Consider the following 12,225-nt stretch of genomic DNA (forward strand, 5'->3'; position numbering starts at 1 on the left):
TATCTCATAGTTTGTGTATATTGTGTACAGTACATAGTTTGTAATGTATTTAAGAACATTATTCTTAAAAAAAGAAAAAAAAGAACATTATTCTGAGAGGGGCTCCAGGCTGGCCCAGTCAATAGAGCATGTATGTGACTCTTGATCTCGGGGTTGTGAGTTCAGGCTCCACATATGATGTAGAACTTACTTTAAAAAAAAAAATGAAGGGTAAATAAAAACATTATTATTCTGAGAAAGAGCCCATAGGCTTTAGTAGACTATAGTCTATGAAAATAGACTTGGTGGGGCACCAAAAAGGGTTAGGAAACCCTTGGAGAGCTAAAGTTTTTGACTAAGGCTGACATTAGAACCATCTGGGGAGTTTTTAAAGTAAATAATGATTAAAAAAAATAAAATTGGTGATGGTTCAGGTCTGTTACTAGAGGTTCTGATTTAATTGATCTATGACTTGGGGCTTGAGCATCTTTTTTAAATCTCCGTTCTTCCAGGTGATTCTAAAGTGCTGTCAGGGTTGAGAATCACTAAAGGAATGCCTTATTTTATGTAGCAAGGAGACATTTATTTATACTTTTTGCTGTGATTTTGTGGTTGAATATTATCTTTTGAGTCTTCTCTGTTCTTCTAGATTATGGTATCTGTTATCTGATGTGGTAGGCTAATACTCAGCAATTGGCTCTTGAGTGAATAGACCTCCCATCCGACCGCTTTGAAACACAACACTAGTTAGCATTGTATTAAAGCAATTCAGGTATAGGTTAGCTGTTTTTTAGTTCCTGATTTGAAGTTCCTATATCATTTCTTATCATTAAGATTTCATAGTTGGTATCTTATAAGATCCTTGTTTCATTCAAAAAATTGTTTTTTCAAGAAGTAAACTCTTTGAAAGGAGAAGTCTTTATTTTGTTGTATCCCAAGTGTCCCGTCAACAATGTGTGGCACATATTAGGCACCGAACAAATATTTTTTCAGGTGAATAGTAAAAATTCAAACAGTAGAAGAGTTTATATTATAAAGTAAGTGTGTGTTTCTGGGAGTCTCTCTCTGTCTCCCCCAGCTCATGTACAATTTTTTTTACGCCCAAAATTATGGAGATAGTTCCATGTTGCTATCTATAGACTTGCCCTGCTGGGTTTTTTTTTTTAAGTGACTAAAAATTCCTTTATTTAGTTTTTAGGTGTCATGATTTATTTATTTTTAAAGATTTTATTTATTTCTCATGAGAGACAGAGAGAGGCAGAGACACAGGCAGAGGGAAGCAGGCTCCATGCAGGGAGCCAGATGTGGGACTCGATTTCAGGATTCCAGGATCAGGCCCTGGGCCAAAGGCGGCGCTAAACCACTGAGCCACCTGAGCGCCCATGGTGTCATTATTTAAATACTGTTCTTCAGTGCACATCTCTGTGCATGTATGCAGTAGGAGAAGTTGCCAGAAGTGGAATTTAGAATCAGACATTCATATTAAATTTTGATCAAATTACTACTTGCCCCCATAACAATGTGAGAATATTTTTATTTACCCTCGCTAGTGCAGTGTTGGTTATGAAACAGTTTGGGGGATCCCTGGGTGGCTCAGCGGTTTGGCGCCTGCTTTTGGCTCAGGGCATGGTCCTGGGGTCCCGGGATGGAGTCCCACATCTGGCTCCCTGCATGGAGCCTGCTTCTCCCTCTGCCTGTGTCTCTGCCTCTCTCTCTCTCTGTGTCTCTCATGAATAAATAAAATCTTAAAAAAAAAAAAAACACTTTGGATCTCTGTTTTATGGTTTACATTTGTATTTCCTTTGAATATATAAAGGTCATTGTTACTTCCTTTTCTATGAACTCCAATATTTAGCCCATTTTCTTTTTGAGTTTCTGGTCTTTTATTGACTATACATTAATAAATTTAGTACTCTGCCAAATATGTTGGATATTTTTTAGGTTTGTCTTCTGATTTTGATTATAATACTTTTTCATGCACAATTAAAACTGAATTAAGTGTACTTTTTTCAGAGGTTTCTGACAATTTTCTATGCAAAGATCCATTTCATTATATTTCCCTCTAGTTCTTTTTTGTTGTTTGTTTTAGCCCTTTACTCTATCCGAAATTTACCTTGCTAGAAAGGGTAAAATAGGAATTCAATTTTATCTTAATAAAGTTGACTGCAGTTATTCTAACACCATACGTCGAATAAGCCACCATTCTGATTTGAAATACCACCTTTCTTTGTTCATTTTCCGTAGATCGTTCTCTTTCTGAACCATCATGAACCATTGATTCATGAACCATTATCAAACCATTTTGCCATGTCATTTTGGGTTTTAATATATGGTTGGGGCCAGCAATCCTCCTTTATTAAACTTCCCTAGTCTTAGTTTCTTGAGCTAACCTACTTGTAGAGCTCTTAGATTTTAATTTTAGAGCTTATGTTTTAGAAAAGTTTCATACAAAATTACAAAACATACTTTTACCTGTGGTAGATAACAATTTATTCCAAAGAAGAATAGATTTTTCCCGGGTATATTTGTTTTCCTAAACCTATGTCTAAAATATTTTTCCCAATTGGATTTTTGACATTTTTCTGTGAGATGTTAATTGCCACTGGGGGGGAAAAAAAGCTGTTAGGGGCAGTGTTTCCTTCTCTTATCTCCTCTTGAATATTGTGTATTGTCAGATTATAGATTTTAAGAAGTCCTGCAAAAAGACAAAACACTTTTATCTGACTTCTTTGAACATTGCTTTCTTTTTGTGGCACACAGTGGTATTCTGAACAATGATTTGAGAAGTAGTACTTGTATTTTTGCCTCAGGTGCTAGCTATTTTAGGCATCACTTTTTTTAAGATTGTATCTTTAATAAAAATAAAACTATCACCCACACATGACCACTAAACATTTTAGTACAGTCTTAGAAATCTCTTACTGTAAATTTATATTAGTTTTAATGATACTATATATACAATTTGTGATTCATATTTTTAAAACTTTTATATCAAAAAAAACTTTACATATCATTTCATGCTTTTTCTTTTGTGGCTCAGGATGAATGCTCTATAGCAGTGTTTCTCAAAATTGGTCCAGGGACCCGGGAGGTTCCCTAAGACTTTCAGAGGATCTGTGAGTTCATACTGTTTCATAATAAATTTAGGATACTTTTTTTACCCTTTCATTCTTAATCTCTCAGAGTACAGTGGAATTTTTACATGATGTGCTATCACAGCAGATTGAATACAGAAGCAGATACAAAAATCCAGCTACATTTTTTGAAAACCAGACCCTAAGCAGATTGGCAAATATACAAAATAAGGATATTCTTCTCACTGAATTTGTAAATTTATTTCTCATAAAAGTTATGTTAACGTGTAAATTTATTTTTATTGTACATGAAAAATAACATTTTTGTCAGTTTTAATTTGTAATATAGTAAATACTGAAATAATTGCTTGAGCAAAAGCTCTTTGGCATACTCAGTAATTTTTAAGAATATAAAAGAGGTCCTGAGACCACAGAGTTTGAGAATGGCTGCTCTATAATATTTAATATAAAAAGTGGGTTTGTTTAATAATGGCTTTTAAAAGTATGTGATCACTAAATTCTGTTTTCATGGAAGTGACTTAAATGATAACATATACATAGATTGTAGAAAGTGCAGGCCTCTTTTGTAAGAGTACATTTTTATGCTTTGTACTGGGGACTGATAACTTGTGCTTGGATTAAATTAGTCATGAAAGTTTTAAAACCGTAACATCAGTTCCTTATTTTTCTTTCCTCCAGGCAGCTGAGTATGTCCCAGAGAAGGTGAAGAAAGCCGAAAAGAAATTAGAAGAGAATCCATATGACCTTGACGCTTGGAGCATTCTCATTCGAGAGGCACAGGTTTAGTGATATAGGATTACATTTCCTTCTCTATGGGTCCAATCACACTACTTGGTTCTGCAGTAAATAATATTTCATAATCCTAACATTGTAAATGCTGTTTATTGGTTTTCAATTTTAGAATCAACCTATAGACAAAGCACGGAAGACTTATGAACGCCTTGTTGCCCAGTTCCCCAGTTCTGGCAGATTCTGGAAACTATACATTGAAGCAGAGGTTAATATTTTATTTTATTTTTTCTTATATAGCATCTGATGGGAATTGCAGCATACACTAGAGTGATAGAAAACAAGTTAGGAACATTAGATAGCACAACCAGGACAAGGAGGATTTAAATGTCTCTTGCCTTTATTTTGTAATATAGGTTTGAAGGAGTAATTAAAATGAATTTTTGAAATTTGGGTCTTTACAAGCTGATGATTGTTGCATTTTGGAGTTGCAACAACATTAAAACAGTTTCAATGGTATTGGAGTGCTTTAGCCTTTTATTTACTTGTCATGTGTCAATTTATTGCCTCCTGTGTCATTTATTTAGAACTCATTTTCTTTTTATTCCTACTTACAAACTAATATGGTATTATAAGAAAATACAGAAATGTTAGTTTCATAGGGTATATTGAGTGGTGGAATGAAACATGTTAGCTAAAAAATTATTTCAAGTTTTAATTTTGTGAAAATGCATGGTTTGTCAATAAATGTAAGCATTTTGATAATTTAAAGATAAGGTTTTTTAATAGGATAAAGTTTACATTATTCAGGAATAAGCTAATGTGATTCAAATCTGTGTAATCATAATTTACCCAATGATACTTTGGTATTTTTTTTTCTTGCTTTCTAACTTGAAATTTTAAGTTAGGCATGTTTATTTTAAAGAGTAAGGGCCTCATTCTTGTTATGATTAGAAAGAAGGGAAATGTTCATTTTTGACAACTGGAACTAGCAGTCAAGATGATAATAAAGCATTAATGTGTTGATACCAGTGGCACCAGGTAATCATCTTTCAGGTTATGAATTAATGGAAGGGATGAGGTGGGAATAATATCCACATTACAGTGAAAATTCTATCCATTTCTTTTTAACTTAGACTATGAAGTATTCTTATTTTGAATGTTAATTTTGTAATATAAATTCTCAACATAAATACACTGCAGCCTCATCATAACATTATCCATAATGACTGGAATTCGATAATATATAGGTCTGTTTTGGACCTCTTCAGAGGGCTTTAGTCATTCGTAGTACTAAACAGACTTCAGCACAACACGGTGTCTGTCACCTGTGATGTGTTCCTCATAATGGACCCAACTAACAGCCAGTTTAAATTGAGGCTACAGTGTACTTAACTATATTTGTGCTAGAGTTTACAGTATATTACTTCGGGGGTAGGTGGGAATTACTGGATAATAGCAGGAACATTGTGTGTGTGTGTGTTAAATTTTTTGTGTGGTTGTGTATGTGGTATGTATGTGTGTATGTGTGAGAGACTGTACCTTACATGGAGTTTGGTTGTGCTTTTGACCCAAGACCATATCCTTAGGGTTTCATCAGTTATCCTTTGGGACCATTTCTTTCCTTAATATATTTAATCATCAGAGTAGACTGGCGTGGAATTCACCAGGTGAGTGAGTAGGCCTGTCTGAAGTATGCTGAACCCAGTGCTGCTTTGTAATACTCATTAAAGCAAGGAACCTGGATCACCTGTACTTGTTCTGCATTCCAGTTTGATTTTGCAAACACATTAGCTTATATGCAAACTCATCAGAAATGAACATAATTAATACATAATAGTTTTTGTATAATGAAGTAGTGCTTTAGTTTTAGAAATTTCTCATATATTTGGGTATTTATTCATGCATTTTATTAAGCTTAAGTTAAACTGAAATTGGCTTTTAGATACTCCATTCTGTGAGTGTGAACACAATAAGTCTGTTTCTTCCATTTCCTAGCTAAAAATACCAACTGCATTCTAAAAAAGATTTCTAAGACTAGATGTTATTTCAAGGGGCTGAAAATTGTCTAAATAACAGGCTCATTTAATACTTCAGAGCTATTAGCAGTTGCCTGATATATTTAATTCATAATATTTGCAATTCTTTCTCATGCACACACAAATATGAATGTATGTATAAAACATCTTTTGAGAAGAAATGGTAAAGAATTATATATGTGTTTTGTAAAATTGACATTTTTGGTTTAGGAATTAAAATGTTAAATTGCTGATTCAGAAATGCATATCCTGAACTGTGTTTTTCTCTTTCTTGATTTGCTCTTTATTTTTTTTTTATTTTCACATTTTGTACTTTGTTTAGCCTGTACAAGGCTAAAGTTTTCTTTGGTCATATCACCCAGTGTGGCCTTTAATATTTCTGGAGGAGACACATAACCTATTTATAATACATTAAAATCTGAAGTAATAATAACAATGTCTTTACATGAAAGATAATACTAACAGTGTTTACATAACATTTTGTATGCACTCTCAAGAAAATAAAGTTTTTTTTAATACATTTGTTGTAACTCAGTACTTCATGGTGGGAAAAATATGTTTCATTTGTTTATGGTCACCTAAACCAATGCGTATGAGTCCAAATACATTTAGTTCTTTTCAAGTGAAAATACATACATCATTAATAACAGATAATTTTGCTTCCCCAGAGAAATTTGTAAATCCTTCTTAAGAACAAAGTAGCAAAAGGTGGGTTTTTTTGTGAGTTTTTTTTGCTTTCAAACTTGAAATATCAACATCAATTGCAAAAGAGCATAATAAAATTTTTAGTAGAGAAGATAATGATACTAGTCTAATATTTTTATATTTGTCAGTATATCAGCCCATTAGTGGCATTTGCAGTACCTAGTTACTTGTGTAAAATTAAAAGAATAGCTTTATTAAACTTTATTAAACTAGTTCAGAACTAGGTCAGATTACTTTAGTGTTGCATATGTTAATTATATAGAAACATCAGAGTTAAGTGGAATACCCAGTCAGAGCCTCAATGCTTTTTAAAGAACCACTTTTTAGCGTGGTCAGAAGGGTTGCTAACTATCACAAAATTGAGAACATTTTTATAGTTTTGCCATACTCTTTTTTATGTTCTTTTTTCCCCTTGTGGTTTCTGTAGCTTTTCATGTAGCTAGATAATCAGTGTGACAGCACATAAGCTGCAATATCTTACTGTTAGAAGGAATTTGTTTTGAATTGGGCCAAATTCATAATAAATTTTCCCATGAAAGAATGATTTTTTTATGGGTAGCTGAAGGAGAAATCATGAAGGTAATGCTGCTGATAATAGCAACAATGTATCTTGCTATCTGTGAAAGCTGTAATTCTTTAATAAAAGTGTGTAGAGAATTGATTGCTTTTTATTTAAAAAAATTTAAAAACATGAATCCTTATAAAAATGGGTTGTAAAGTATACATTTCAGTTTTTCAAAATAACCTTTCTACTTGGGAAAAATGACTCTTAAAAATACCTTTCTTCTTGGAAAATGGAAGTGAACTCAGGATGGAACATGAGTGACCTAAATTGAAATAAACTTCTCCACTGTCAATACTGTTTTAATTCCTCTTAGTAGCAGTTCAAACTACTGTTGTTATAATGCTTTGTATATACTGAGCAATGTGATTTTTTAAATGCAGATAAAATTATTGCATTCAGATTATAATTTCTTTCCTATACTTCAGCTTGCAATCTCTTTTTAAAAAAATCTGTACTCTTTTCTTATAGATCTGCTCTTTTCCTGTTTGTAATAAATGTTGGTCCATGTCTGTGTGATTATTCAGATTGTACTCTAAAACACAACATGATCTTTAACTGTAGTTTCTTAAATGCTTGTATACATGTAGTGTAGGGGTGTAAAAGAACACAGGAATGATTTACAAACACAGAACTGAGTAATCAAATATACAAAAGTGCTTTGAATGATTACATACTATTTTCAAAACAAAGGAAATATTTATGTGTTTACTATTAAAACTAGCAAACTTCTATTTCAATTTTTATTGAAATATCCTGTCCACATATTCCTTTCCATTATTGTAGCATAGGTGGTTAGGTTTTGTCACTAATACTAACTTGATCTATACATTTTTTTCCTTTGAGGCCTTTTCACTCAGGCATTATATAATAAAACTATTTTGCAAAATGACATGGTTAATTTAGATAACATTCTTTTTTTTTTTTTTTAAAGAATCTTATTTTCTATTCTTTGTCTTCCAGATAATTTAGTATTTTATGTGAAACGCAGTAATTTATTTTCTAGCAAACCTTGTACTGATCAATCTAATAGCTTGTATATTTCTATTTCTCTACTTTATAAAGCAAAATTATAATCTTTGCAGACACTGATAAACATACTGAAAAAGCAATGCTCATCTTTTTCCCTCTGCAAAAGACTCCCAATTTTTAACCCAAATTCTTTATATTCTACTTTACTATGTGTAATAAGATTTATGGTATATTCTGAAAATGTGGAAAAGGCATTGCTAACCAGATTTTAATAAGTACACATCTAAAATTTGTTATGGAACAAAAAGGGCTATTTGAGCATGCAGTTGAAAGGTTCCCTATGAAAAATGCTCTAGCTTAAGTTTCTTGGGCATTTGTGGAATAACAATACTTACTATATAATACCTAATAGTGTTTTTTGTTTTTAAATTGTGGGGCATTGTAATCAACAAGCTCTTAGGGGACTATTTTGGTATACGACCCACTTCCCCTATTCTAAGAAGTATTAATTAAAGTTATGCTGCAGCATGGCATCCATGAATAAACACATAAGCCCTTAATATTATGGAGTAAAACTTTCATAATTAGAAATACAACTAATCCTAACAGAAAAAGCCTTTTGAGGGTGCTTTGCGTTTTTGGTTCTAACTTAAGCATAAGGGAACCAGGTGGCAATTGACTTTCTCTTAAAAAGAAAGCAATAAGACCTCTTAAAGGCTCAAATATTTTCTAATGGGTTCATTGCTTTTGTTTGGTGTGTACTACCAACTTGCAAACAGCTGTTCATTTTGAATGAGTCTGGTTCGAGGCACTTCCAAGAAATGAAGATGTCTAAAATATACTGCTGATGTCTATTAAAAGCTGTATTTTAAAATGTGGACAAGAATGCATTTATCTGCTTGTAAATAATTTACTTTTTAGACTATAATTTATATAAACAGTTCTCTTAGCAACTTTGGAACAGAAAATGGTTAATATAAAGGTGTAATAAATTGAAGTCTGTATAAATTTTTTCCCCCACATATTCAGAATCCACAGAAATTTCAACAAAATTGTGAATATTTGGTTTGAATACAACTTGTTGAGAAACAAAACGGCTTTTCTAAGTCTCAGGGAAGCATAACCTGGGGTAAGTTTTACCATTTTGTATGCCAGGAGACCCACCCATGTCCCCAAACCCCACCCACTCACCCAAGGAAAAATTTTCAATTTGGTAATGTTAAGTGATAGTTCTAAAAACAAAAATCTGACAAAGACAGGTTTGAAGTATAATTTGGAATAATACTTCGGAATGTAATAAGGCCAATAGATAGTCCCATAGCTCTTTTTAAGCTTTCTAATAGTTTTATTTATGTGATAGAACATGTTCAATTATGGCCTTTTTTAATGCAAAATTTTAGTTCTAGCATATACCGGTACATTATTGTAAGTCTTATTTCTATATGGGAAGTAGTCTTATTTCTCTTCCAGTTGTGTGGAGATATAACTGACATATACCATTGCATAAGTTCAGGTGTACAACGTAATGATTCAATACATATGTATATTGTAAAACAATACCCACAATGTTTAACCTCTATCACCTCACATAATGATAAAGGAAAAGGTCTGTTATGGTGACATTTTCTGTATTTTTCATGTTAAATTTTAAGAAAAATGGGAGTGTTTACCAGATTGATTATGATTTTCTCAATTTTTTTTTTATTAAACTGAATATACAGGCATTGTGTATTTAAACCAGAAGAGGACATTAAATTAAAACCCAAAATTCAGAGCTGGAAGATAAGATTCTAAGGGGTAGTAGAATCAAAGATTAGAATCTACAGTGTTATAGGAGTACCTGGGAAGCTTTTAAAACCTGCAAGCTTGCAATTAGTATACCATTGCTGACGTGATCTCCACAGGATGAGCACACAGAAATGTACTATTAGCTATTTCTAGCAACTGGTTTTGGGAATCGAGGCTTAAAAACTCAATAATTCAATCTCATTTCTGTGAGCATATGTCATATCTCACAAACCTGTATTTGGACTATAGAGTGTTTAGTCTGGCTTGCTCTTTTGACTACACTGTGATAGATCACTTGATACAGAATCAATCTAGAAGTAATTGTAGAAGCATCTATTGTGTGCTTGGTGTAGTATTCCTGACAGTGTGGTGACTCTTAGATCTGAAATCAGGGTTGTGGTTGCGTTATTGAACTTTGACAGTTTTTTAGTTGCTGACTTTATTCCTGGATTTGAAACCCAGTTTTCTAGCTCTGTAAACTTGTTTTCTTAATAATATGATCATTTAAGTGACAAAGTCTAAGAGTCCCATGTGTTTAGGGAGGACCATGTAAGCTTGAGTATGGCTTAAAATTACTGCAGCTTTTTTTCTTAAAACCTTAATCCTTGAGAGTCTTTAAACATGAATACCACCATATCTTCATGTTTTCAGATTATTAGCCAACATCCATTCAGTTAATAAGTACTTGAGTCTTTATAAGTACTAATTCTTTTGGGGGATGGGAAACGGAATGTTCTAACAAAGAACTGGTCATTTCTAGCTATTTATGTAGTCAGGTTTCTGAATTTTTCATCACAGGAGTGCATTGTTTTTCAGGCATTTTTAATGAATATTTTCTTATTTAAAACTTTTTTTCCCTTAGTGACTTTTGGTAGCTTTTAAATCAAATAGGACTTTTAAAAAATGGTAATTTTATTATTTCTAGTCTGTATCTGACCTTAGGAGAGTTGGCTCTTTCCATCTTCTAATTAAGACTTGTGGCATCAGTGATATTTATAGAAGAACTGGAATAATATCTAAATTTCATAAAATTTAAATGTCCACCTCATTATTTTAAGGAAGTATCTAATGTAAGTGTAGACTGTATTGTAGGAGAGAGCTTAAAAGTATTTGGGGAAAGATTGCCAAGAAGAATGTTTCCTGCATGGTCTGTACATTTAATTCTCTCATCTACTGTTTTTTTAAATGAATTTGTCTAACTTGTTTAATAAGCGAATTCTTGGTTTTGTGGTTCTCTTAACTAGGTTATGTTACTAGATGAGAAAATGGGTAAAACATCACGATTTATTGGGAGTGGAAGATTCAAATTGTATGGCAGTTACTGGGGAATTACATGGTTTAAATCTACTTTGTTATGGGTTGAACAGTAAGAGCTTTGCTTTTATCGGTTACAAACCGACATTTTTGCTTTTTAAAGTTTTTTGAAAATATTTTAAACCTACAGTAGAGTTGTAAGAACAGTGCAAGGAACTCTTTTGTATGTTTGGTCCTGATTCGCGAGTTTTTAACATCTGACATATGCTTTGTCAGTTCTGTTTTTCCCTGAACCATAGAGATTGGGTTGCATATACATTACAACCTTTAATACTTTGGTGTATTTTCTTTTCTTTTTCTTTTTTTTTTTTCTTTTTTGGAGGCAGGGTGGGCAGAGGAAGAGAGAGAATCTCAACCAGGCCAGGCTCCACGCGGGGCTTATCATAGGCCAGACGTGGGGCTCAATCTCAGGCCCATAAAATCATGACCTGAGCTGAAATCGAGTCTGATTAATTGATGATTAACTCACTGAGCCACCCAGGTGCCCTATTTCAGTGTTTTTTTTTTTTAAAGATTTTATTTGAGACCGCACAAGCAGGGGGAGTGGCAGGAAGTGAGAGGGTGAAGCAGGATCCCCATCCCCATGAAGCAGGGAGGCTGATGTTGAGACTCCATCCCAGGACCCTGGAATCGTGACCTGAGCCAAAGGCAGACGCTCAACTCACCAAGCCATCCAGGCACCCTCCAACATCTAATAACACATCTTCTTATAAACACATAGGAAACTTCACATTAATAAAATTTTAATCTATAGTCCATGTTCTTTTATTATTGTTCTAGTCATGCCCTTTATAGCAATTTTCTAATAAAATTAGCATCTATATGTCATTCCTCTTTCGTCTCTTCTGAGGTTGAACTGTTTCAATGTTAGGTTTGGTATTTCCTCATTAGATTCAAGTGCTGTACATTTTAACTGAGAAGCTGCAAGTGATTTTGTGTCCTCACTATTTCATCCAGAGGTACATCATTTACACCTTATTGGTGATGTCCATGATGACCATTTTCTCAATGTGTAGTTACTATTTCTCCTTTTGTAATTAAT

General features: G+C 33.0%; 1 protein-coding gene across 3 annotated transcripts in view; it reads left to right on the top strand.

Moving 5' to 3' along the window:
• Positions 1–12,225, top strand: part of CSTF3 (cleavage stimulation factor subunit 3) — a 69,969-nt gene that overhangs the window by 11,101 nt on the left and 46,643 nt on the right. For 2 of the 3 annotated variants that reach the window (XM_038563074.1, XM_038563075.1), the window contains exons 2-3: positions 3,753–4,071; positions 9,111–9,210. Coding sequence is in view for 1 of the 3 variants with exons in the window: in XM_038563073.1 (XP_038419001.1) it covers positions 3,753–3,854; positions 3,976–4,071 (198 nt within the window). In the remaining 2 variants the exon portion in view is untranslated. The remainder of the gene's footprint in view (positions 1–3,752; positions 4,072–9,110; positions 9,211–12,225) is intronic. The other variant, XM_038563073.1, reaches the window with a different exon arrangement.

This window comes from Canis lupus, chromosome 18, assembly GCF_011100685.1.
Source record: "Canis lupus familiaris isolate Mischka breed German Shepherd chromosome 18, alternate assembly UU_Cfam_GSD_1.0, whole genome shotgun sequence".
NCBI lineage: Eukaryota > Metazoa > Chordata > Mammalia > Carnivora > Canidae > Canis > Canis lupus.